Below are 26,099 nucleotides of genomic sequence, written 5' to 3'. Positions count from 1 at the left end.
GTGCCGGCCGTATCTGTGATACGTTACGCTGCCGTAAATTTGGGCGCAAGTTCTGTATTCAGAAAGAACTTGCGCCCTTAGTTACGGCGGCGTAACGTATTTGGTCCGGCGTAAGCCCGCCTAATTCAAATAGGGCTGACGTGGGTGTGTTTTATGTATATTAACTGTGACCCCGCGTATTTGACGTATTTTACGAACGGTGCATGCGCCGTCCGTGGAATATCCCAGTGTGCATTGCTCCAAAGTACGCCTCAAGGACGTATTATATTCGACGTGAACGTAAATGACGTCCAGCCCTATTCGCGAACGACTTACGCAAACGGCGTAAAATTTTCAAAACTCGGTGCGGAAACGACGTCCATACTTAACATTAGCTATGCCTCATATAGCAGGGGTAACTATACGCTGAAAAAAGCCTAACGTAAACCGGACGTACGTTTCTGAATCGGCATAAATACCTAATTAGCATATTCCTCGCGCAACTTTACGGAAGCGCCACCGAGCGGCCAGCGTAAATATGCAGCCTAAGATACGACGGTGTAAGACACTTACACCGGTCGGATCTTAGGGAAATCTCTGAATCAGTCGCATAGATACGACAGCCCGCACTCAGAGATACGACGGCGTATCCGGAGATACGCCGTCGTATCTCGTATCTGAATCCAGCCCAGTGTGTCTTGGGTGGACCTGCTGTGTCCAACTCACAGCTCTGTTCCAACACAGTGACTACTTTTACTAAATACTATCTGGGCTTGCAAAGGTATTTGGTGCACACACTATACTGTTACACATTATCAAGCAAACGCTGATGTTAATTAAGGTATTTTGATCATAAAATTTATATATTTATAAGAAGTTCTTTGTAATACGGGCCGGGGCTGGGCCAACCCAGAGGCAGAAGAGGCAATGACCTCAAGCCTACCTCCACAATTGTAGAAGCATTGGCCCAGATTCAGTAAGCAATTGCGCCTGCGTAACCATAGGTTACGCAGCGCAATTGCTGACTTGCGCCGGCGTAACGAGTTCTCCTGATTCAGAGAACTCGTTACACCGACTGCAGCCTAAAATCTGCGTGGCATAAGGCTCTTATGCCACACAGATTTTAGGCTGCATTCTTGCGTTGACCGCTAGGGGGCGCTCCCATTGTGGTCAGCGTATAGTATGCAAATTGCATACTTACGCCGATTCACAATGTTGCGCGGGGCCCTGCGTAAGCAAGGTACGGAGTTTCCGTACGGCATCTTTAGAGTAAGGCTGCCCCTTCTAATAGTAGGGGCAGCCAATGCTAAAGTATAGCCGCCGTTCCCGCGACGTGAAATTTGAATTTCACGTCGTTTGCGTAAGTGATTCGTGATTGGCGCTGGACGCCATTCACGTTCACTTTGAAGCAAATGACGTCCTTGCGACGTCATTTGCCGCAATGCACGTCGGGAAAGTTTCCCGACGGAGCATGCGCTCTACGCTCGGTGCGGGAGCGCGCCTAATTTAAATGATTCCCGCCCCCGGCGGGCGCAGGGCAAAATCGTTGCCCTGCGCCTCCGCAAATATAGCGCAGATCTCTTCGAATCTGGGCCATTGTTATCCGGGATGTGGTGGGGATAGGATTGACAGCTGGACTGGAGTCAGGATTTGCAGTAGTGCTTCAGGTAGCTCAGAAAACAGCCACAGTCAGTGGAATAGCTCTGTGGTCCATCAGTTCAGAGAATGCACTCACCCATTGTAATTTCTAACCAGTCAGACATCGTGATACTGCAGCCAATTTGAAAGCCATGATACTGACTGACTGCAGTTCCAAAATATCTGATGGATTACACTAGGGTTTCCACTTTTTCTTCAAGCCAAAGCTGAAAACTTTAGCAGTGCATAGCATAAAAAATAAAATACAAATTAGTGTACACTATAGGATTTTAACAGACCTAAAACACCTTTAGGCACTCCAAAGAGAATAGTAATGTGGCGCACATAGTGCCCCCTCACCCTCCTGTAAGACCCTGTTCCGAGCCACATTCTTGTCCTGAATAATGTCGGACAATCCGGGTTTTGAATCATGTTTACGTGTTTTAGTCCACCTAGGGTTGCCACTTTTTCTTCAAGTCAAACCTGAACACTTTAGCAGTGCACAGCAATTTTTTTTTTAAATATATAATTTCTGCACCCTGTGCAAGCATTATGGAATTGCTGTTCTCAGCTCAGTAGGTGGGTTTCACTTTGGCAGCTTGGGGTCAGAGGACCTTGTCCTGCCAATGACATGGTCTTCTGTGGATATAATCTAAATAGTTCAACAGTACACTATAGGACCACTAGGTGTCAGCATTACACCATAAGAATTCATACATTTATATATTCCTTTGTAATGACAAATATATATATTTTTTTTCCTTATGTGGGAAAATTTGTGTTTTTCCTGCTCTCCCTTAAAGCGGAGGTTCACCCATACCTTACACATTTTCCCCTTCGCTTCATGCTCGTTTTGTCTAGGGGAATCGGCTATTTGTTTTAAAATATGATCCGTACTTACCCGTTTACGAGATGCATCTTCTCCGCCGCTTCCGGGTATGGGCTGCGGGACTGGGCGTTCCTTCTTGATTGACAGTCTTCCGAGAGGCTTCCGACAGTCGCATCCATCGCGTCACGATTTTCCGAAAGAAGCCGAACGTCGGTGCGCAGGCGCAGTATAGAGCCGCACCGACGTTCGGCTTCTTTCGGCTATGAGTGACGCGATGGATGCGACCGTCGGAAGCCTCTCGGAAGACTGTCAATCAAGAAGGAACGCCCGCTCCCGAAGACCCATACCCGGAAGCGACGGAAGAAGATGCATCTCGAAAACGGGTAAGTACGGATCATATTTTAAAACAAATAGCCGATTCCCCTAGACACAACGAGCAGGAATCTAAGGCCCCGTACACACGAGAGGATCCATCCGCTGGAATTGATCCGCGGACCGCCTCCAACGGATAGATCCCCTGGTGTGTACAATCCAGCGGATCTGTTTCCGCGGATTTTTATCCCCTGGGATGGATTTCAAGCGGATATAAATTTGAAGACATGCTTTCAAATCTATCCACTTGAATCCATTCCAACGGATTGATCCGCTGGTCTGTACAGACTCACCGGATCAATCCGTCCGAAGGGATCCCCCGCATGCGTCATAATGATTCGACGCATGCGTGGAATTCTTTATATGACAGCGTCGCGCACGTCGCCGCGTCATCATCGCGGCGACGGAGCGACACGTCACCGCGAGGGGATTTCGGCGCGGATTTCGATCCGATGGTGAGTACACTCCATCGGATCCAAATCCGTGGAAATCCTCGAGAGGATTTATCCGCGAAAACGGTCCGGTGGACCGTATCCGCGGATAAATCCTCTCGTGTGTACTAGGCCTAAGGGGAAAAGATAAAAAAAAAGGAATTGGGTGAACTCCCGCTTTAAGCTACAAACGGTGGAGTTTGCATCACAACATGGCAAAAATTATACCTATTGTACCTAAAGGGGGCCATGGGTGCTGATGCTGGTCTGCAACTGCGTACTATGCACACATTTGCTGTGTTGTGCTGCAGGTTTTTAGGGTTTAAAATAGGTGGTGAGGAAACTACATGTCTCTTTGCCGCCTCCCAAACCCCCCTGAAGAGCAATCTACCGTGGAACACTCATCAGAGGACCAAAGCTTTTGTAAACAAGCTCTTAGGCCCCTTTCACATTGAGGCGTTTTTCATGCGGTACAGCGCTAAAAATAGCGCTGCTATACCGCATGAAAAAACTTGCCCTGTAGTGTTCAATGTGAAAGCCTGAAGGCTTTCACATTGAAGCGGTGCGCTAGCAGGAGCGCTCCAAAAGTCCTGCTAGTCGCATCTTTACCGCGGTATAGGAGCGGTGTGTTCACCGCTCCCATACCGCGCCCTCCCATTGAAATCAATGGGAAAGCGCGGTAATACCGCGGTATTAACCCTTTTTCGGCCGCTAGCAGGGGTTAAAACCTCACCGCTAGCGCCCGAATATCGCGGTAAATACGCCGGTATAGCCACGCTACAAATAGCGCGGCTATACCGTCACCGCGGCTCCAGGCCTCAATGTGAAAGAGGTCTAATACTTTTTAGCGTGTATGTGGAAAGGAGACTGATTAACAGATACGTTTTACCATGTTAATGTAGTTCCTTTACCTCATCATTTAATAGTTATGGGGCCAGATTCACAAAGAGATACGACGGTGTATCTACAGATACACCATCGTATCTCTGACTTACACTGGTCCTATCTATGCGCCTGATTCATAGAATCAGATACGCATAGATAGGACTAAGATCTGACAGTGTTACACTGTCGGATCTTTTTTTCAATTTAAAAATGGCGCCGGGGGCGTTCCCGCTGATTTACGATTAATAATATGTAAATCAGCGAGATACGCAAATTCACGAACGTACGCGGACCCGACGCAGTCTTCTTACGACGTTTCCGTAGCGGCGTACCCGTCGTATACTTACCCTTTCTTTTATCAGGCGCAGCCAATGTTAAGTATAGCCGGCGTTCCCGCGTCGAATTTGAATTTTTTAACGTCGTTTGCGTAAGTCGTTCTCGAATACGGACGGACGTCGTTTACATAAGCGTCGAAACCACTGACGTCCTAGCGACATCAGTGGGAGCAATGCACGCCGGGAAATTTCGCGGACGGCGCATGCGCATTTAAATCGTCGCGGGAACGCGCCTGATTTAAATAGTACACTCCCCTAGCCGCAGAATTTGAATTCTGCCGGGGGATTTAGGATCCGCCGTCGCAAGTTTGGAGGTAAGTGGTTTGTGAATTAGCCACTTGCCTCCTAAACTTGCGGGAGGGGATCTTAATTCACGTAGATCGAGCGGATCTATAGATCCGCTGAGCTACGTGAATCTGGCCCCTAGTGTTTAATTATTAAATTCGTATTTTTACCATTTGTATTCTCTATTTAACTTTTTTCTACTCTGGGGTTCCATATATAGAAAAAAGACATGACCCCTCGTATCCCTCCATTATCCTTTTTTCTTCCCACCCCTTTCTTTGTGCGCATTCCCTTGTTGTAATGACAAAATGTTACTAAAATAAAGATTATACGAAAAAAAATAATCAAGCAAAAAAAGAAGAAAGACCAGAAAGAGGGGTTGCAAGTACTCTGCAATCCGACACATTTCCACACAACTATCGTCTACTGGGAAATGGATGACAGTTGTGTGGAAACGATTGGGATCAGAGAGTACTTGCAACGCTATCTGAACTAGTTGGCAGGCTGATACCACTGCTAGTGAAACAATTCATGCTCAAAATTTTTAACCTCAATGTAAGTGTAACGTTTATATTTTTAATAAAAAAGTTTGCTGATTTATACTATGAGGCTTCTCCCTTTTCTATATATGATCGTTGAACATATGGAGTTAATCCCTGCAAGCATATCAAGACATGCTGTTTGAAACTTCCACACCTGTGATCATTCCTGCACAAGCTACTTTGATATCTGTAATAGGGATCCATCTGATCTGGTAAGAGGCCATCCTCTTTTCTTGTGGACAGAGCACTTTTTAATTTTCTTTGAGCACTGGTGGGCATATTGGGGCAGATCCACGTACCTGAGCGTAAGAATCCGCCGGGCGCAGCGTATCTAAGATACACTACGCCGCCGCAACTTTTAATTTTTTCGAATCCTCAACGAATCCTCAACGAATTTGCGCTGTAAGTTACAGCGGCGTAGCGTATCTTTGGCGGCATAAGGGCGCGGATTCAAATGGATGTAATGGGGGTGTGTTTTATGTTAATACGTCGTGACCCGTGGGGGTATCCCAGTGCGCATGCTCGAAATTAACCCGGAAAAAGCCAATGCTTCCGACGGTAACGTCATTCTACGCAAATCTCTATTCGCGAATGACTTACGCAAACGATGTAAAAAATTCAAAATTGGACGCGGGAACGACGGGCATACTTAACATTGAGTACGCCACCATATAGCAGCTTTAACTATATGCCGGAAAAAGCCGAACGAAAACTACGTAAAAAAATGCGCGGCCGTACGTTCGTGGATCGCCGTAAATAGCTAATTTGCATACTCAACGCGGAATTCAGCGGTTACGCCACCAAGCGGGCGCCGAAATATTGCACCTTAAGACGTACGTCTGTCGGATCCCTCCGAGATGCCGTCGTATCTTGTTTTGTAGATACAAAACAAAGATACGACGCGGGAATTTTAAAATTATGCCGGCGTATCAATAGACACGCCGGTGTAATCCTTTTGTGGATCTGCCCCATTATATTTACACATTCATTTGTTATATTTATTTTCTATCATGTGTGTGGACTTGTTTTATGGACTTGAGTTTCTGTATTCAATATAATATTTTTTGGGCACACTAAAAATCTTTTGAAAAATTCATTATTTATTGCGACCATTTTTTTGCATTACCAGTGGTGAATTTATGATAAGATTAAATCAGAGCTTTTTTTCTCAGAAAATAGGTGCAGGAACTCAACCACGACCCCGTTCAGATTTCACAAACAGTAGGAGGGTCTTAAAGGGGCATTCATTACCAGGATTGCATTACATACAGGGCTAGATTCAGATAGGCTAGCGGATCTTTAGATCCGCGTAACCTATCTGATTTACGTTACGCCGCCGCAAGTTTTTGAGGCAAGTGCTTTATTCAGAAAGCACATGCCTGAAAACTTGTGGCGGCGTATCGTAAATTCCCCGGCGGAATTCAAATTCCGCGGCTAGGGGGGGGTGTAAAATTTAAATCAGGCGCGTCCCCGCGCCGAACAAACTGCGCATGCGCCGTCCGTAAAATTTCCCAGCGTGCATTGCTCTAAATGACGTCGCTAGGACGTAATTGGTTTCGACGTGAACGTAAATTACGTCCATCCGTATTAGCGAACGACTTACGCAAACGATGTAAAAAATTCAAAACTTGGGAACGACGGCCATACTTAACATAGGATACGCCGCATATAGCAGGGGTAACTATACGCCGGAAAAAGCCGAACGCAAACGACGTAAAAAAAAAGCGCCGAGCGGTCGTTCGTTTCTGAATCGGCGTAACTCCTCATTTGCATAAGTCACTTACACCTGTCGGATCTTAGGGAGATCTATGCGTAACCTGATTCTATGAATCAGGCGCATAGATACGACGGCCGGACTCAGAGATACGACGGCGTATCACGAGATACGTCGTCGTATCTTCTTTCTGAATCCGGGCCACAGAGTGTAGAGTTCAGGGGGGTTACACACAGGGTGCAGAGCTGTGACTTGCACACACAGAAACCAGACGTCTGTGTTTACAAGTGATTGTGGTGAGCAGGCACCAAAGGGTCTGAGTTCCCCCAAGTTCCCCCTGAAAAAAAGCCCTGGATTATATACATTATTTACATTCATTGTTTGAGCACAAGTTATAGGAGTGATTGTGTGCTATGTCTGCACATTATCACATGAGTTCACTAATTTAAGGGAACAGCACCCCATTAGTATATTTTTTGTTTATTTTATTCCTTCCAGGATTTGGGTTACAGCAGTTCTATACCAGACCAGTGCAGAGATATATTTATAGTTTATAAAAAAATGTGTATATTAATTGGTTTTGTGTTAAACACATTATGGAATATACTCTATGGTGGAATTTACGCAGCTTTTACTTTCTGACTGCCTATCACATTTCTTGAGGTGCTAAAATGTTACGATAGTAGAAACAACCCCTAAAACACATTCTGCTACTTCTCCCAAGTATGGTGATACCACATGTATGAGGCTTTCTGGGAGCCTAGCCGCATGTGTGGGCCCAAAAACAATTACCATCTTCAGTCTTTTAAAGGGCGTAATTTCCTCATTTCACTTCCTGACTACAACAGTTTTGAAGGCCCTGAAATGCCAGGATAGTACAAACACTCCCGACACCCCAATGACCCCTTTTTGGTAAGTAGACATCCTAAGGTATTTGAGGTATGTTGAGTCCATGGTAGATTAAAACATTTTGTCACCAGTTTTTTTTAAATGACAAAAAATATATATATTTTTTTAGACAAAGATGTCACTTTAACCACTTTAGCCCCAGAAGGATTTACCCCCTAAATTACCATAGTGTATAAAAATGCATTGATGACACTGGCAGGGAAGGGGTTAACACCGGGAGTGATCAAAGGGTTAAGTGTTCCCTAGGGAGGTGCTTTCTAACTGTCAGGGGGACAGACTGACTGGTAGAACAGAGAGATCGCTGTTCCTGATCACTAGGAACAGCTAATTTCTCTCTCCTCCCTTGTCAGAAAGGGGATCCGCCTTGTTTACATAGGCAGATCCCCGTTCTGCCTCTGTGAGGAGTAATCGCGAGTGGCCAGCGGACATCACGGCTGCCGGGTATGGGCATCAGCTCCTGAGCTGCGCCACGCACCCTGTATCTATTACACAAAACGACATACAGGTATGTAATTTTGCGCAATAAATGCTGCAGTAAATGTACGGTGGGCAGTCTTAAAGTGGTAAGGAGATATTTTTCAAACATGCCATGGATATATGCGGAATTGCACACTAGACATGTGCACTGCCGAAAAAAATTTTTTTTTTTTGTTTTCGTTTAATTCTTTTTTTTGCTTTGTTCTGAAATTCTGAAATTCGAAAAATTAGTTTTTTTCGTTTTTGTTTCAGTCGTTTTTTTGCTTTTTTCGGAAATTCGAAAAATCTGGAATTCGGAAATTCAAAAATTCGGAAATTTGGGATTCCGAATTTCCGAAAAAGCAAAAAAAGAATTAAAAGAAAAAAAAGAATTTTCCGAAATTCCGAAATTAAAAAAATTAAAAATTCGAACATTCCAAAATACGAAAATTCGAGAATTCGAAAACTAAAAAATTAAAAAATTCGGAATTCAAAAATTCTAAAATTATGAATGAAAATTATTTTTTTACTTTTCCAATTTTTCGGAAATACGGAAATTCGAAATTCCGGAAATACGAAAATTTGGAAATTGAAAAATTTGGAAATACGAAAATTTCTCAAAATTCGTTAAAAAACGAATTAGAAACAAAACGAATTGCATATGTCTATTGCACACCAAAACACATTTTAATGCTTCTCCTGGGTATGGGGATACTACCTATGTGTGACAACAACATTTAACAATAAGGCCTCGTACACACGACCAGACATGTCCGCTGAAACTGGTCCGCCGACCAGTGTCAGCGGACAGATCCGATCGTGTGTACAGGCTAGCGGACAGATTTCCAGCGGACAAATGTTTCTTAGCATGCTAAGAAACATGTCCGCTGGGAAGCTGTCCGGCGGACATGTCCGCTGGTTAGTACGTCTAACCAGCGGACAGAAATCCCGCGCATGCGTCAAATTGATTCGACGCATGCGTGGAAGCACTGAACTCGCGCGATAGAGAACGTCAGTGTCGTCTACGTCACCGCGTTCTCTGTCTGCGCGGATTTCGGTTTGATGGTGTGTACAGCCATCAGACCGAAATCTCCCAGCGGACATGTCCGATGAAAACGGTCCGCGGACCGTTTTCATCGGACTGCCTGCTCGTCTGTACGGGGCCTAACACACAGTAAAGAAATTATGTTCACTCAAACAAGTTTTTTTTGGAACTTAAAGTGGTTGTAAACCTCATGGAATGGAATCGTGAAATGTGTGCAAAGCATATATAGTATATCTGTAGTGTTTACGTACAGTACCTTAAACATGTAAACATGTAGAGCAGAGCAAGAAAATTCTTCTGTATTTGGACCCATTTTAGGTCTATTCACTTCACATTTGTATTGTTCAACTATTACTGTTTGTTGGGTGTGTACCCATCTGAGTTTACCAAAATAATTGTAGTTGTTGGAAGTGATAATAGAGCATTATTTTGGGCCATGTATTGATAACTACTATATAAACAGTGTTGAATGTACTACTGTTTTTTATATATTTCTACAATAAAACCCTTAGATTTTTACATGAAGTAACCATGTGCTGTTTAAAGTCCAATTTCTTAGCGTAATTAGTGTTCATTCCCATCAATTCTGACCAGCTTCCCTGTCCCTGCTGAAGAAAAGCATCTCCACAACATGATGCTGCCACCACTATGTTTCACAGTGGGAATGATGTGTTCAGGATGATATGTAGTGTTAGTTTTCCAACTCACATGGGGGTTATTTACAAAAGGCAAATCCACTTTGCAGTACAAGTGCAATTGCTGTAGATTAGGGATGAGCCGAACACCCTCCGGTTCGATTCGCAGCAGAACATGCAAACAGGCAAAAAATTTGTTTAAACACGCAAACAGCGTCACGGGAAACCCCCGTTGCATCAGAGGGGGCAGGGTCTCCCGTGACATTTTAAAACTTCTTTTGCATTGACACATGTCCCCTGGGGCAGGACCCAGGTCCCCAAACACTTTTTATGACAATAACTTGCACATTAACCTTTAAAATTAGCACTTTTGATTTCTACCATAGACTTTTAATGGGTGTTCCGCGCAGTGTTGCCAACCGTCCGTTAAATTACGGACAGCCCGTAAATTTGAGCCCGTTTTCGGGCTGTCCGTTATGGGCAGCGGTGCCCGTAAAAATGATGCGCCGTTCCGAAGCCTGCCAAGCTCGGGAAAATTCGTACACACTCGGCCGTGCGGCGCATGCGCAGTAACGTAATGGTGCCATTTTTAAATGGAAACCTAGTACAGCAGCGGACGGTATTCCTTCTTGGCGCCGTGGCGGCGGTGCTATTGCCTCGCACAGCAGCCGAGGAGGACAGGAGAGCAGAGGACGATGAATGAATGAGAGGGCTCAAATACTGGAGGGGTGAAGCCGTGAAGGGGGCAGAGGAGGTCACATGCCTGATGTCAGTGCCTTGCCCTGTGGATAAATAGGGCACAGGAGGAGGACACCGCCTGTCACACAGATGTGCCTGTGGACTGGAGGGGCACAGAAGCATACTGAAGAGGAGCAGAGAAGGAACCTACCACATCTGCAGCCTCTGTCCTCCACCTCCTGTACCATGTCCGCAGCCTCTGTCCTCCACCTCCTGTACCATGTCCGCAGTCTCTGTCCTCCACCTCCTGTACCATGTCCGCAGTCTCTGTCCTCCACCTCCTGTACCATGTCCGCAGTCTCTGTCCTCCACCTCCTGTACCATGTCCGCAGTCTCTGTCCTCCACCTCCTGTACCATGTCCGCAGTCTCTGTCCTCCACCTCCTGTACCATGTCCGCAGTCTCTGTCCCCCACCTCCTGTACCATGTCCGCAGTCTCTGTCCTCCACCTCCTGTACAATGTCCACAGTCTCTGTCCTCCACCCCCTGTACCATGTCCGCAGCCTCTGTCCTCCACCTCCTGTATTCATGTCTGCAGTCTCTGAGGGGGAGTCTGGAGAGAAGTCAAGAGTGGGAACACCGCCGGGATGGGGGTCTCAGGAGGAGTCGGAGGTGTGTGGACTGTGGAAAGGAGACTATAGGATAAAACCAGAGCCACCAAGCTGGAGCTATCTGGCTCTGACAGTAAATTTAAGGATTTTTGCTAGTAAAAAATTGGTGCCGTTCGTAAATGTTGGCATCCTGCCAGTAAATTTCATTTCAGGGGGTTGGCAACACTGGTTCAGCGGCTTTCGAATTTGCCGCGAACACCCCACGTGTGCAGCAGATCGCACCGTTGCTGTTTGCAACATATGTCTGAAACGTATCAAGGGTGGCCAAAACAGCAGCCGCTTGGGCACCACATGCTTGACCAGACATATGTCGACCTGCCATGCAGTCCGTTGGCAACAGTACTTAAAGCGGTGGTTCACCCTAAAATCCACTTTCTGTCACTAGACATCTGCAGTATGCTGGATTTTATTTATTTTTTTTGTACTTATCGTTTTATCCGTATGTCTGCTCCGGCTCCGAGCGGCGTATCCTTCCGGGTAAAGGCGTTCCTAAGTAAAGCGCAGTTGATTGACGGGCTTGGATAGCGCGTCACACCTTCCGGAAATAGCCGACATGACTCTCGGCAATTTACGGCGCCTGCGCAGTCAGCTCTACACGGCAGGCGCAGGCGCCGTATAGCGCCGTAAGCAGCCGAGAGTCACGTCGGCTATTTCCGGAAGGTGTGACGTGCTATCCAAGCCCGTCAATCAACTGCGCTTTACTTAGGAACGCCCATTCCCCGACGGATTCCCCGCTCGAGCCGGAGCAGACATACGGATAAAACGATAAGTACAAAAAAAAGAAAAAAAATCCAGCATACTGCAGATGTCAGCAGTATGCTGGATCTAGTGACAGAAAGTGGATTTTAGGGTGAACCACCGCTTTAAAAGACCCACATCAAAGAACAAGGCGGATATAACTTTCACAAAGACCAAATTATATCCACCAATTTGTACTTATTTTTACCAAAGATATGTAGCAGTATAAAATTTGGCCAAAATGTACGAAGAAAAAATACAAATTTGCTAAATTTTATAACAGAAATCAAGATTTTTTTTTTTTTACAGAATTTTCAGTCTTTTTTAACCCAACGATGATTAAATACCACCAAAAGAAAGCTCTATTTGTGTGAAATAAAGGACGAAAATGTAATTTGGGTACAATGTTGTATGACTGAGTAATTGTCATTCAAATTGTGAGAGCACCGAAATCTGAAAATTGGTCTGGTTATTAAGGGGGTTTAAGTGCCCAGTGATCAAGTGGTTAAGCATTATTAAAATCACTGCTCCCGAAAAAACGGCCGTTTTTAAACCTTTTTTTTTGCCTTGATACATGTTTCCTGGGACAGGACCCAGGTCCCCAAACACTTTTTAGGACAATAACTTGCATATTAGCCTTTAAAATTCACACTTTTGATTTTTGACATTCGTGTCCCATAGACTTTAACGGTGTTCGAAAGTTCATGCGAACTTTCAGGCCGTTCGCATGTTCTGCCGCAAACTGTTCGGCCCATTCCTAGTGATCAAATACCGCTAAAAGAAAGCTGTTTGTGGGGAAATAAAAGGACATACATTTTATTTGGGTGCAATGTCACACGACTGCGCAATTGTCAGTTAAAAGAACGCAGTGCTGTATCTCAAAAAAAAATGGCAAAGGTCATTAAGGGGGTAAAACCTTCCGGGGCTGAAGTGGTTAAAGTTAATCTAGGACCTTTGTCGGAGTTTGCCCTAAAGATGGTGGGAGCCCCGTAAACTCATTCTTCATCATTGGAAGGCGGTTGAGCCTCCCAAGATTAATGAATGGATAACACAGATGGGCGCTACGCTACGCCTGGAGAAGTATATTTATCAGCACAGGGGCCGGCGGGGGAAGTTTGATCTCCTGTGGGCTCCATGGCTGGATACCCCTGGGCTGGCACCTCTTGAATTGGTCCTGGAGAGACTATTGGTTTAGATGCTGAGGCGGGTGGCGGAAGCACGGTGCCGGAGTGGTGGATGGGGCTCAGTTAGGGCCTGGTGGGTGATGTGTGTAATAATGCCAACTGTATGGAATGCGGAAGGGAATCTCTACGTTTTGTTTTGTAATGCTGTTCTCCCCTTCTTTTTTTGGGGGGGGGGGGGGGGTTGTTATATGCAATGCTGACATTTTCTGGAATGACTGATCTAGTTTAGTACAAATACCCTGTACCTGTGATTGTTGTCATATGTGTCAATAAACATTCTTTTTGAGAAAAAAAAAAAAAAAGATGGTGGGAGCATACACTGCCCAGCACATGATAGACAAAAAGGAGGAATTATGAAAATATTTTGTTATCAAAAGACTCCATCTGTTAGCAATATTTTGTATTTATTTCATAAACAGTACAGAGAAATACTGAAAGCACAGTCATATGCCTATGGATGCCAAACATTTCATTTCACTGCAGTATACCGTCTGCCACAGGAAATGAATCCATGCAGCAGTGAAATGATTCCGACAGAGCAGACAGGGAGTGACGTCGCGCCCAGTGCTGTGGTGAGCGCTGATTGGCGGATACGGGGTCACACCAGTGGAGAGCGGAAGTGACGATGTTGTTGGGGCTCTAGTGTATGCGGATTGCATGTTTCAATGACTCAGCCGTACACATGGTAATTCCGTTGTGCATGCGGTGAAGCAGGCAGGGTTGTCATGGCGGGCAGTGCTGGAGAATGGTGTCTGATGGAGAGTGACCCCGGTGTGTTCACCGAGCTTATTAAAGGCTTTGGTACGTTGCAGATATGAATGCCATACATTCAACATGAAACTGTGTTGTTTTTGTTCAAAACAGATGTGATGTCATTAGTGTTTTATTGGATAGTGTTACGTGTAGGTGCTGATCACACAATAAGTGACATCTACTGTGTATATTTCTTGTCTTTGCTCAGTCCTGCGTTCAGACAGGGTTGTTTATGTATTGTAGGCTGAAGGAACACAGGGCACTGCAAGGGTTAAATGCATGGGTGGATTTATACCCCCAAATAAAAATGGAATGTATTGCAGCTACTCCTTAGCACAGATCAATGTGTATGGGGATCCTTGTACCCCTTCTTGCTAAGGTCCACTAGTGTCCCTGCGGCTGCTGCAGCTCAGGGGGATGCAGGCGCTATATGCGGCATGCACGCTCAACGGGTGTCAATGTCCCTTGGAATGAAACCTTATCATTACCTTTTTTTAATTGTATTAGTAGCAAAGAATGTGTAATGTTTTTACTACAATGTGTTTTGGTTATGATAAACATGTCTATATTAAATGGACACAATTTTTAAAGTAGATCTAAATTCAGTCACTGAAATCTTATCTAAGGTTCAGCCTGTTAAAGGGGGTTGTAAAGGAAATGTATTTATTTTTCCCACAATACGCATCCTTTACCTGCAGACATTCCTCTTTTCACTTCCTCATTGTTCGTTTTTGCTCAGAAGTTGCTCTATTTCTTGTCTGTTCTGTTCACTTCCTGCTTGTCTGATTGTTACTCACCACTAAGGATGAGCTCCAGCATGTTCGCATGGTACACGTGCAGAGCCCGCCAGGAAGTGGCTGCACTAATCACAGCCAGGGAGACATTGTCCCGATGCTCGGCTGCAGAGATCGGGAAATGTTTCCCTGGCTGTGATTAGCGCAGCGCCGTGCAGACTTCCTGGCGGGCTCTGCACGTGTACCATGCGAACACGCTGGAGCTCATCCTTGCTCACCACCGTGAAGGGAGGCTTTACTGCGGTGGTCAGTGACGTGCTCGCCCCTCCTGGGAACTACATCTGTGTGGCAGGACGCTCTCTAACGGTTAGAGACTTCAAGGAGGTGTGAATTACTGGGTGTGCCGCAAAGCATACTGGGAAATGTGGTTCTTACATGAACGAGTGCCGCAAACCAGGAAGTGAATGAGAGAACAGAAACTAGAACGCTGGAGGTGATATAGATGAAGGAATTTAATAGGGATTTACTAGTTTTTTAACAGAATTATTACACTATTCTGTCTGTCTACCTTGCAGACATTTAATTTTAGGCAATTATTTTTTTTCCTTTACAACGCCTTTAAAGACCCGTTAATAGTACATCAAATTACATCTTTAACATGTACACCTTTTACAGAAAAAAACGAAAACTCCACCCATCATCCCCACTGTACTTACCTCTGGCGATGCTGAGCTATATATATTTCAAATGTGAACCGCTGTCCATATTACCTATTGTATGCGGCTTTGCTAGGCGTCCGGCAAAAAATGTGCTCCAAACACTCTGACATGTCTCGTCTCCATTGTCAGAATATAATATCTTGTCTTGGTGGGAGAGATCCCTACATCACTTGTGTTGATAGGTGGATCTGTCAGTATAAAACTGTGTGTATACCCAGATTAAATTGCGTTTTAGGTGATCATTTGTGTGTTTCTTGCATAGGTTGTCAAGGAGTTCAAGTGGAAGAAATTTGGAGTTTAGAAGAAGAACACTTTGAAGATTTGCAGTAAGTGTTAGGTTTACTTGTCACAATTTTATTTACCTGTAGTCATACATTTTCAAGTACATGGTAATCCCAATTGTGTACAATTCTTAGGGGTTATAATGTAAGCTATTGTAAAGCACTGTGAAAACTGTTGGCGCTATATAAATCCTGTATAATAATAATTATTGGCAGCAATAACCTATGGCCAGTGCTCAACACCAATGATGTTAAACCCCATGACAGTTCCTTTTTAATGTCAATTTTTCTTTTTTAATTTTCAGAGATATCCTTTGCAATAATTTAGTTTTAAGAGATGGGAATTTTTGCTAGTGGTCAGGTTGGCTTGATGATAAGCAAACTGATATATAATATATATATTTTTTTCTATTATGTTTAAAGCGGAGTTCCGCACATTCCTGCAAAAACTAAAAGACATCGGGTACACATACCGCAGCTGCTGACTTAGAAATAGGACACTTGCCTTTCCTGGAGTCCGGCGATGTTGGCACTGCAGCTGATGCGTTGCGGCCCGGTCTCCTGGAAGTGGGGACAGGATACCTATCAAAGACAGGTATCCGCCCCCCGAAAGGTGTCAAGTGTAGCACCGGGGGGGGGGGGCGGATACCATGGGGGTCGAGGAGACAAATGAGCTGAAGTTCCACTTTAAGTGAACTTTGTGTGTGTGTATAATTGAAAAAAAAAAAAAAATCAACTTGATGTTTGATGTGTCCATCCTCTCCCTTTAGGGGCTCATTTCCCCTTGCTTTTTTGGGAAGTGAAAACGTGGTTGAGTCAAGGTTTTTCTGTAAAACCCCCCCCCCCCCCCCCATCCACTGTCCCTCAAGACACAAAAGCATCAGATGGGTGTACACAATGCTTTCTGGCACAGCAAAAATGAGCAGTTGCAGTTGGCTGGCCGTACTGCTGCCTCTGCAACTTATTAAAGTGACTGGTGGAAGAGCAACCCAAATTGTAGGCTCGTAGATGTGCTGCGGTATTCCCATTGAAAAAGCCCAGTTTATCTCCTGAATGCTTGTCAGCTGCCCCCTTTGCCACTCTGTGAAATGCATTACACTGCAGATCACTTTTCACTGACAACGCAATACAGAATGAACCTCCTCTTCTTGGGTCCCCAGTCAGCACTCTGGGCTCTTTCCCCCACGCTGAGTGCTCCCATAGCAAGCCATTTGCTCTGGTGCCATTTGTGCGGGCTTACTCTGTGTTGGTCTTTGGCATTTTCTTAGTCACATCCTACAGCAAAGCCAATGAGATCCCTCTGATGTTTTGGAAGCTAACAGTCAGGAGAAGGGTACAAAAGAATTTCCAAGGCATTAGATATAAGTAAAAAATAAAGTAGTTGCAGGAATATCTTGCAAGTACTGGCTGTGTGGTACATGTGACAACAATCTCCCGTATTCTTCATATGTATGGGCTAGAGTGGCAAGACTGAAACATTTTCTTACGAAGAAAAACATCCAAGCCAGGCTAAATTTTGCAAAAACACATCTGAAGTCTCCCAAAAGCATGTGGGAAAATGTGCTTTGGTCTGATGAAACCAAGGTTGAACTTTTTGGCCATAATTCCAAAAGTTATGTTTGTCACAAAAATAACACTTGTAAAAATTTTAAAGCTGCACTAAAGAAGTTCCCATTATATAAATGGGAAATGAAGACTCATGATATATTAAACCTGTGTCTAAAAAATATATTGATAGTGATTTAAATATTGGAAAAAAAAAAGGTTCACCAATCACCATAAAATATCAAACACATAGTGACACATATACACAAATAATGTGACAATATGAATAAGAAGTCCTTAAATAACAATGAATGTGATAAGCAATTTAAATAAAATTCAGTCCGTAAATGATGAAATAAATGGAGGATGATCAGTCCCCCAAATCCCCGGATGGTGATAGAAAATCCACCATAAAATAATCTCCTTTATCCAGAGGGTAAAAATTTCCATGTTGAACCAAGAAGTCCAGTGGCACCTTTACCTCAGACTTGGCAGAAACCAGTGGGATCCTGGTACTCCTATCTGCAGTCTGGGTGGAAGTGGTCTCCATGGAAGAAAAGCTGAACCTCCAACATGGTAACATTTCCATAGTGATTCGCTTATGCACGAAAACATAAAGACTGATGTGCATAAAAATGAAAGCAGTTAGTTTTTCCACTAAAGGCCTGGGGAGTGATATAAGGATGAGTGCCTGCAGGCAACATTGAAGCATGGTGCATGTTCCATACAGGTTTGCAACTGCATTTATTGGGGGTTTGGTAAGAATTAAAGGGTCACTAAAGGAATTTTTTTTTTTATCTAAATAGCTTCCTTTACCTTGCTGCAGTCCTGGTTTCATGTCCTCATTGTTCGTTTTTGCATTCATGTTGCTGTAAATCCTCTCTGTTCTGGACACTTCCTGGTTGCCTGTTTCCTGATGACCACAGTACTGGGAGATTTCTCACGGTGGTCACTAATCAAGGAGGTGTGAGTAAAACTAAACTGGATTGGTGCTGAGGAGTTTTAGACAAAGTATCACTGCTCTCTATTGGCTGACTGCCCTCTAGTGGCTCTCTGTACATCAGAGAACCAGGAAACAACAACAAAAACGAAACTACACTGCAGGCACATTATATGATTGTTTTTTTATCTATTTTTAATCATTTTTAAAAGGAATCAGTTAACTATTATGTCTCTATGTCCTGTAAACAGTCATTTCAGCAAAAAAAAAAAATTTCCTTTAGTGACCCTTTAATAGTCTCTTTAGTGCACATGCCTTTCCATCATGCAGTACCATCAGGGGAAGGCATCTTGGCATTCCCAAATTCTATAGCAGGATAATGCTCTCAAACATACAGCCCAAATCACAAAACTATCTTTTTTATAAAAAAAAAAATCTAAAAAAATAACCCATCAGTTGTTCACACCTTGTATAATTTTGTCTTTTACTTGGGTTAATTTGTTGGTTATTGGGAAAGGATGGAAGCAAGCTGTGAAACATGTCTGGAGGCCTGAAGGAGAGCCAGTGTGGTCTCACTACTAGCCAGGAGGCTTAGACCCCCCCATACACACTATTAGATTTTTGTATTCAGATATACCAAAACCGTATAATGTCAAATCTTAAGCGTTTCAATTTGTATGCAATCAGGCAGGCCCTAGCACTACATGGTTGTGGTAAATCTGAAGACGAAAATCTAATAGTATATATTAGGGTTGTCCCGATACCGATACTAGTATCGGGACTGATTCCGAGTATTTGCGGGAGTACTCGTACTCGCGCAAATACCCCCCGATACCGAAATAGAATACTCCCCCCCCCCCCGCCGCCGTTACGCCGCATCCCGCCGCCGTTACGCCGCATCCGCGCTGCCGCTGACTGTTTAACACGCGCGGGGAGTGTAATGATTGGCGCCGCGTATAGACACTCCCCCTTGCTCGGGTGAACTGTCCAATCCCGAGCAAGGGGGAGTGTCTGTACGCAGCGTGGCACAAATCATTACAGCTGTAATGATTGGCGCCGTGCCGCGTATAGACACTCCCCCTTGCTCGGGTGAACTGTCCAATCCTGAGCAAGGGGGAGTGTCTGTACGCAGCGCGGCACGAATCATTACAGCTGTAATGATTGGCGCCGCGTATAGACACTCCCCCTTGCTCGGGTGAACTGTCCAATCCCGAGCAAGGGGGAGTGTCTGAGCGCGGCGCCAATCATTACACTCCCCGCGCGTGTTAAACAGTCGGCGGCAGCGCGGATGCAGGTAAGGGGGATATGGGGGGAGACAATGTCTGCATATGGGAGACAATGGCTGGATATATATGGGAGGACAATGGCTGGATATATATGGGAAGACAATGGCTGGATATATATGGGAAGACAATGGCTGGATATATATGGGAAGACAATGGCTGGATATATATGGGAAGACAATGGCTGGATATATAGGGGAAGACAATGGCTGGATATATAGGGGAAGACAATGGCTGGATATATAGGGGAAGACAATGGCTGGATATATAGGGGAAGACAATGGCTGGATATATAGGGGAAGACAATGGCTGGATATATAGGGGAAGACAATGGCTGGATATATAGGGGAAGACAATGGCTGGATATATAGGGGAAGACAATGGCTGGATATATAGGGGAAGACAATGGCTGGATATATAGGGGAAGACAATGGCTGGATATATAGGGGAAGACAATGGCTGGATATATAGGGGAAGACAATGGCTGGATATATAGGGGAAGACAATGGCTGGATATATAGGGGAAGACAATGGCTGGATATGGTGGGAGACATTGCTGCATGGGGGAAGACAATGGCTGGATATGGGGGGGAGACATTGCTGCATAGGGGGAAGACAATGGCTGGATATGGGGGGGAGACATTGCTGCATAGGGGGAGACAATGGCTGGATATGGAGTCACATTTAAAAAAAAGTATCGGTATTCGGTATCGGCGACTACTTAAAAAAAACAATAGCATATTGGCTGTCCAGCAGCAGCAAGCACAAGAAACCTTTCAGCTGCTGGCTGCCCAGTAGCAAAATGGGATATCTATAGACTCCTACCTGCCCAGTTGGCAAGCACAGGGGCTCAGGTGACTGCTTTGGCCCAGGCAGTCGAGAGAGACCGACAGGCCTTAGCATAAGTGCTACAGCAGCTGCCAGCTTGGACTTTTTCCACTGTGTTCCCTTGCGACATCCTTTCAGGCACAAAGAGCCACCTCCTACAAAAGATGACGCCCCAAAATAATGTGGCGGCCTTCTTATGCACGTTTAAGAGAACTGCAGAGGCGCAGGCCTGGTTTGAAGGTCCCTGCGCTTGTTGCACCACTGTTAGCAGGGGACTGCTAATAAGGCATAGTTCGACTTGACCGCGGAGGATGCCAGAGATTATGACAAACTAAAAGATGGGGGTCACAACCTCGGTGAGGGTGCTGCAAGTACTCAGCTGGAGGTACAATGTAGATGGATCCCCCATCTCCAACATGTTTGGCCTAATCAACCTGGCTAAATGTTGGCTGCAGCCCGAAATAGTGAAGAGAGACAATATGGTTTCTGGGGGCTCTTCCTCCAGAGCTGAATGAGTCAAGTTGATCCGAAGTCGAAGGACAAACTGAGCTGGTGGAATGCTATTTTGTCTGAGAGGACCTATTCTCTGGGTCTGCAGTCTAAAACCGGCATCACAGTCAGTAATGTCAAGAGGAACTACTGAGAGTGGTCAGAGGACTGCCTTATGTTGAGATTCCCCTGCAGAATCCATAGGCATTCCCAGTGTTGGTGATGCAGTGAGTGGTGTCACTTTGTTACCAAGTGTCCTCTGGACCCAGAGCCTGTGGAGTGTTAGCTAGTCTGACGCACATCCCTGTTTGCTTGCTAGGGTCTACTAGGAAAAGAGTCCAGAGCCTGGACTTTTTAGGGGTGGGCACCCAACCTCTTTGAACCGAATGTTGATGGTAATGCCGTAGGGATCCCTGGTGAAAATGTCTCTTCCCCTAGCAGACTTTGTGGGTGAACCGGGTGTATTGGAGCTAGAGGTCTCTTGGGACAACTTCAGGACTGCCCAGTTACATGACTATGCTAGCAAAAGCCTGGGAAAACGTGAAGATAAACAATGGGAGCCCGTTAGCTCCAGGGCTTGAGAATGCGTTTCCTCATATTGCTGTTTACCATGACCTGTTCTATCAGGTTGACAACATTTGGGATGGGATTGTTAAACTCGTGATGTCTAGCCGTTGCAGGAGGACAGTGTTTGACATGGCCCCTACACATCTCCTGGGGGGGGGGGGGGGGTCACCTGGCATAGGAAAAACCTATTCAGTCCTTTCTAGAGTGTCAAAAGTTGGTCTTTAAGCCTGATTTAGCCCAATGCTTCCGTTGCCTGTGATTGAGGTCTCTCTTGACCAAATCCCCATGGTATCCTGAGGCTGTTCCTTAAACTCTTACTCCAGACGATTTCTAGAGAGTTGTTCCACATGTTTACCCGCAGGAAGTCCCAAGAGACCTCCTTTATGTTGAAGCTAATGAAAGAGTTATATAAATTGTTGACTATTAAGCCAGGGTTTGACAAATATGCTTGGAATCTAGGAGCCAGCTAAAAAAGTTAGTAACCAGAAAACGCACCCCGTCCCGCCAAGCTTGCACGCAGAAGCGAACGCATACGTGAGTAGCGCCTGCATATGTAACCGGTTTTCAAACCACACATGTGAGGTATCGCCGCGATTGGTAGAGCGAGAGCAATAATTCTAGTCCCAGACCTCCTCTGTAACTCAAAACATGCAACCTGTAGAATTTTTTTAAACATCGCCTATGGAGATTTTAAAGGGTAAAAGTTTGTCGCCATTCCACAAACAGACGCAATTTTTGAAGCGTGACATGTTGGGTTTCAATTTACTCGGCGTAACATTATCTTTAACAATATAAAAAAAAATGGGCTAACTTTACTGTTGTCTTACACTTTTTTTAATTAAATAAAAAAAATTTTTTCCAAAAAAAGTGCGCTTGTAAGACCGCTGCGCAATTACGGTGTGACAAAGTATCGCAACGGCCGCCATTTTATTCTCTATGGTGTTAGAAAAAAAAATGTATATAATGTTTGGGGGTTCTAATTAGAGGGAAGGAGATTGCAGTGAAAAACACATTAGAACTGCTGTTTTACTTGTAATGCCAACGGCCACCACAAGATGGCGCCAGATCACAGAAGGAAGCTTAGGCCTTCAGAAGGCCACAAAGCCGCGGCCTCAATTACCGGCGTGCTCCCCCGCCGCGCCAGCCGGCAATTGAGGCCGTGGCTTTGCGGCCTTCTGCAGGCCTAAGCTTCCCCGACGCCAGGTCACAATTTCTTGTCGCAATTGCGACCGGGCGCCCGGATTTTGTCGAGCCCTGTATTAAGCACTTGCATACTTCAGTTTACCACCCTCAGATGGCTGGTTTGGTAGAAAGATTTAACAAAACCCTCAAAGGTATGCTAAAGTAGGTGGTGGATAAAAATGGGAAAGACTGGGATTGTCTCTTGCCTTGTTTTGTTTTCAATTAGAGAGGTCCTACAGTCTTCCACTGGGTTTCCACCCTTTAATATTTTGTATGAGAGACATTCTGAGGATTGCTAGGTATTGCAAAATAAACCTGGAAGACTGAAACGACTCCCTAGTGGATCATCATAGGGATAGGGCATATCTTAGACATGCAAGAGAGACGTACCTTGGTAATGTCTGCTACTTGTTCGAAAACCGATTGCAGCAAGCATAGTATGAGTGTACAATAGATCAGCAAAGGTTAGCACTTTCTACCCTGGGGATCGTATACTCCTTTTAGTACCCACGGTGGAAAGTAAGTTCCTGGCCAAGTTGCAAATACCCTAAGAAATGCTGGAAAAGGTTGGGGAGGTAACCGGATCGATCATGTAAATGTAATCAAAGCATAAAGATAGAGAAGCCCTCCTAGCCCTGGGTGAAAAGCCCATAAACAAAGAGGGAAGGTGTAATACGTTGTAGACTTTTTTTTTTTTTTAGTCAGTGGGTTGAATAAAAAAAAAAATGGTTGATTTTTGATTTTTATGTATAACCAGGGTGCCCATACAGGGATTGAAATTTGTCTGGTCCTTAATGAATTGGCCGAATTTTGATCCGTGTATTGGTGGTTTAAACGCGGTTCAGATACCCTAGTCCATGTCTTTATTACAACAGCAAGAGGTGAGACAGTTTCTATCGCAAAATAAAGATTTCTTCTCAGAATTGCTAGGCTGCACAGATGTAGTTATAAACATGACATTGTCACCAACCCCAATATTTGAGTTAGTTTTAAGCTCTATCATATTCCAGAAGCTTGCAGACAGGCAGTGGCTGAAGAAGAATGGAGGTGAAGTCCTAATTCCTAAGCTGCATGGTTCCCTAAGATTTTGTGACGACTTCAAGAAACTAAATGAAAGTTTGACACTCTCTGGCTTATGATTAAGAGGCACATCCAAGTATGCAGGCATCTGGGGTAAAGCTATCCACCTAGACCGTCCTCCGCACCACTTACTCTCACCGCTGTCAGTCTGCAATAGTGACCAGGAAGACTACCCTGCAGTAGAGTGATCTAAAAGCGAGGCTTGAAGCGCTCGTGTAAGGGACAGCATCGATGGTGATGTGGAGGATGGTCTATGTCGGGGGTGCCCAACCAGTGTCCCGCGGAGCCCTCTGATGTGGCGTGCGATCTCCTGCTCTGGGATGGAATAGAATACTGTTATTAATGATCAGTGTGTATATAGGCATATATTTTCTGCAGTGTTTACTGGGCTGCTTTAAAACGGATCCGCAGGTGCAGATTAGTTTACCCGAGGGTTACCTGTACTGAGCCATAGACTTCTATTACCTGCGAGTTTGGTGAGCTTTCTGAAAGTGCACCAAATCTGCAGAATATAATAGAAGTCTATTGAAAAGTGTAGGAAAGCCAACGGTACACTGCGTTGCACCCGTGGTGTGGGTTAACCACAGCACATCAGTGTGAAAGCAGCCTTGGGCCCCTTTCACACGGTCAGTCCAACCAATTGGACCCTCCATTCACCTCTAAGTAGTGGAAGACATAAACAAACTTGTGTCCTACCTCCAATACGATCTGCTAAAAAGTATAGTGGGCTATGTCAGTGTCCTCTGTGCATAGGCAGAGCAGAAACAAACATGCCATCCACCCGCTCTGCTCATTGGGGCCCGCAACCGGGTTACCAAGTCGCTTAAGTGGCCCTCGCTCTTCAAAAGGTTGGGCACCCCTGGTCTATGTGAATCACTTTACCCCGGATGCCTGCATTTTTGGATGTGCCTGTTTAAATCGTCAACCCTGTGACTTGCTAAATGTTGTACCTTCATTAAATGTAACCATATTGCTACACTTATAGGTGTCTCTGTTCTGTTTTATACTCGGTTGTGACATGGCGCTGCTTGTGTATCAAGTCCAAAACGTCTTGCAAAACGCTCTCAAAGGTTTTACTGTATAGGGATACACACCGTTACACATAACTAATGTCTTTGTGTCCCCAAAAAGGAATTTTGGAAAGTTAGAGGATTGATATATAAAAAAAACAAGTCACTGAATATCACTTGGCTTATACTGTAGTTAGTGTACAAACATTTTATAGTGTGTTTTTTTTTTCACCTGGTAATTTTGCCGGTAGCACTACTCTTGGTTAAATGTGTCTATCAGGATATACTGTTATGTTTCAGTGCTGTTTCTGTGTAGTTTATACTGTTTATCATTATGTGTTGCAGACCAGTGCAAGGTTTGATCTTCCTTTTTAAGTGGCAGCCTGGAGAAGAGCCACCTGGATCTTTAGTACAAGATTCCCGTTTGGATACAATATTTTTTGCAAAACAGGTATTTTAAATAAAAATAGTATTGGATGTTTGCAGGATTATTTGTGCTGTCAAGACTAATGTGCTGGGTATCAGCAGCGGGTATGTGGAGTGCATAAAACACAAAATACTATGCATATTACTGATGCATCCAATACCACAACATCAAATCCAGCAATAGGTAAATTAGTCTACTGTAAATGCAGCAACAGGCCACTGACAGTTTAGGATTCCTCTCCAACAACAGTAGCTGTTATTGCTTTCCTATGGGGGTTAAATGCGCTCTATAAGTGTTGTAATCCCCACTCAATGACCGTGTGGTTTGTTACTCTTTCACTGTGACCATTGGCACAGTAATCCTTAGGACCATCTGCTCTCACGATGTAGAACTGTTGCTGCTCATTCACTCTATCCCCCTCTCTGGTGTGTGGACTAAAGCCCTCCATCAGGGAAGAACCAAAGCACATAATTCACTTGTATGCACACTACACTTGAAAATGTGACGATCTATATCTAGCCTGGGTTTTGTTTAGAAGGCTTCATTAGGAGATCTCACCCTGCCTTTGGGAGGTTGGAAATTGACTGCCACTGCACAAATGCTAATGTCTGGCTGTGGTAGACCTCATAGATCCAAATGAGCATGCTGTAAATGAGTCAGTGTCAGAGCCATCTCCTATTCTTCTTCTGGGTTAGCAACTTAAACACTGGAGTAAAAAGCATCAGACATCTAGCCAACCAGGGAACTAGCATTTTCATAGAGTTTAGAAATAGCAGCATCCTTTAATCTCTTGTTTGAGAGCCTTTGAGCAAAATCAAAAGGCAAATGATGATGTCCAATTAGCTTATTGTCCTTGGTAGGTAAGACCTCTCTTGAAGCTCAAGATATTTATATCAAAAGTAACTGTCAGTGTCATACTAGAACCCCAGATCCTGA

The 26,099-nt window shown here is 44.7% G+C and overlaps 1 protein-coding gene across 2 annotated transcripts in view; it reads left to right on the top strand.

Moving 5' to 3' along the window:
- The first annotated feature begins 13,926 nt into the window (after window positions 1–13,926).
- UCHL5 (ubiquitin C-terminal hydrolase L5) overlaps window positions 13,927–26,099 on the top strand; it is a 92,997-nt gene continuing 80,824 nt past the window's right edge. For both annotated transcript variants that reach the window (XM_040359675.1, XM_040359676.1), the window contains exons 1-3: window positions 13,927–14,126; window positions 15,794–15,857; window positions 25,082–25,187. In XM_040359675.1, the coding sequence (XP_040215609.1) occupies window positions 14,051–14,126; window positions 15,794–15,857; window positions 25,082–25,187 (246 nt within the window). In that variant the 5' untranslated portion in view covers window positions 13,927–14,050. The remainder of the gene's footprint in view (window positions 14,127–15,793; window positions 15,858–25,081; window positions 25,188–26,099) is intronic.

Source organism: Rana temporaria, chromosome 7, assembly GCF_905171775.1.
Source record: "Rana temporaria chromosome 7, aRanTem1.1, whole genome shotgun sequence".
NCBI lineage: Eukaryota > Metazoa > Chordata > Amphibia > Anura > Ranidae > Rana > Rana temporaria.
The sequence above is the reverse complement of the archived record's forward strand: the minus strand, read 5'-3'. Positions and strand labels throughout refer to the sequence as shown.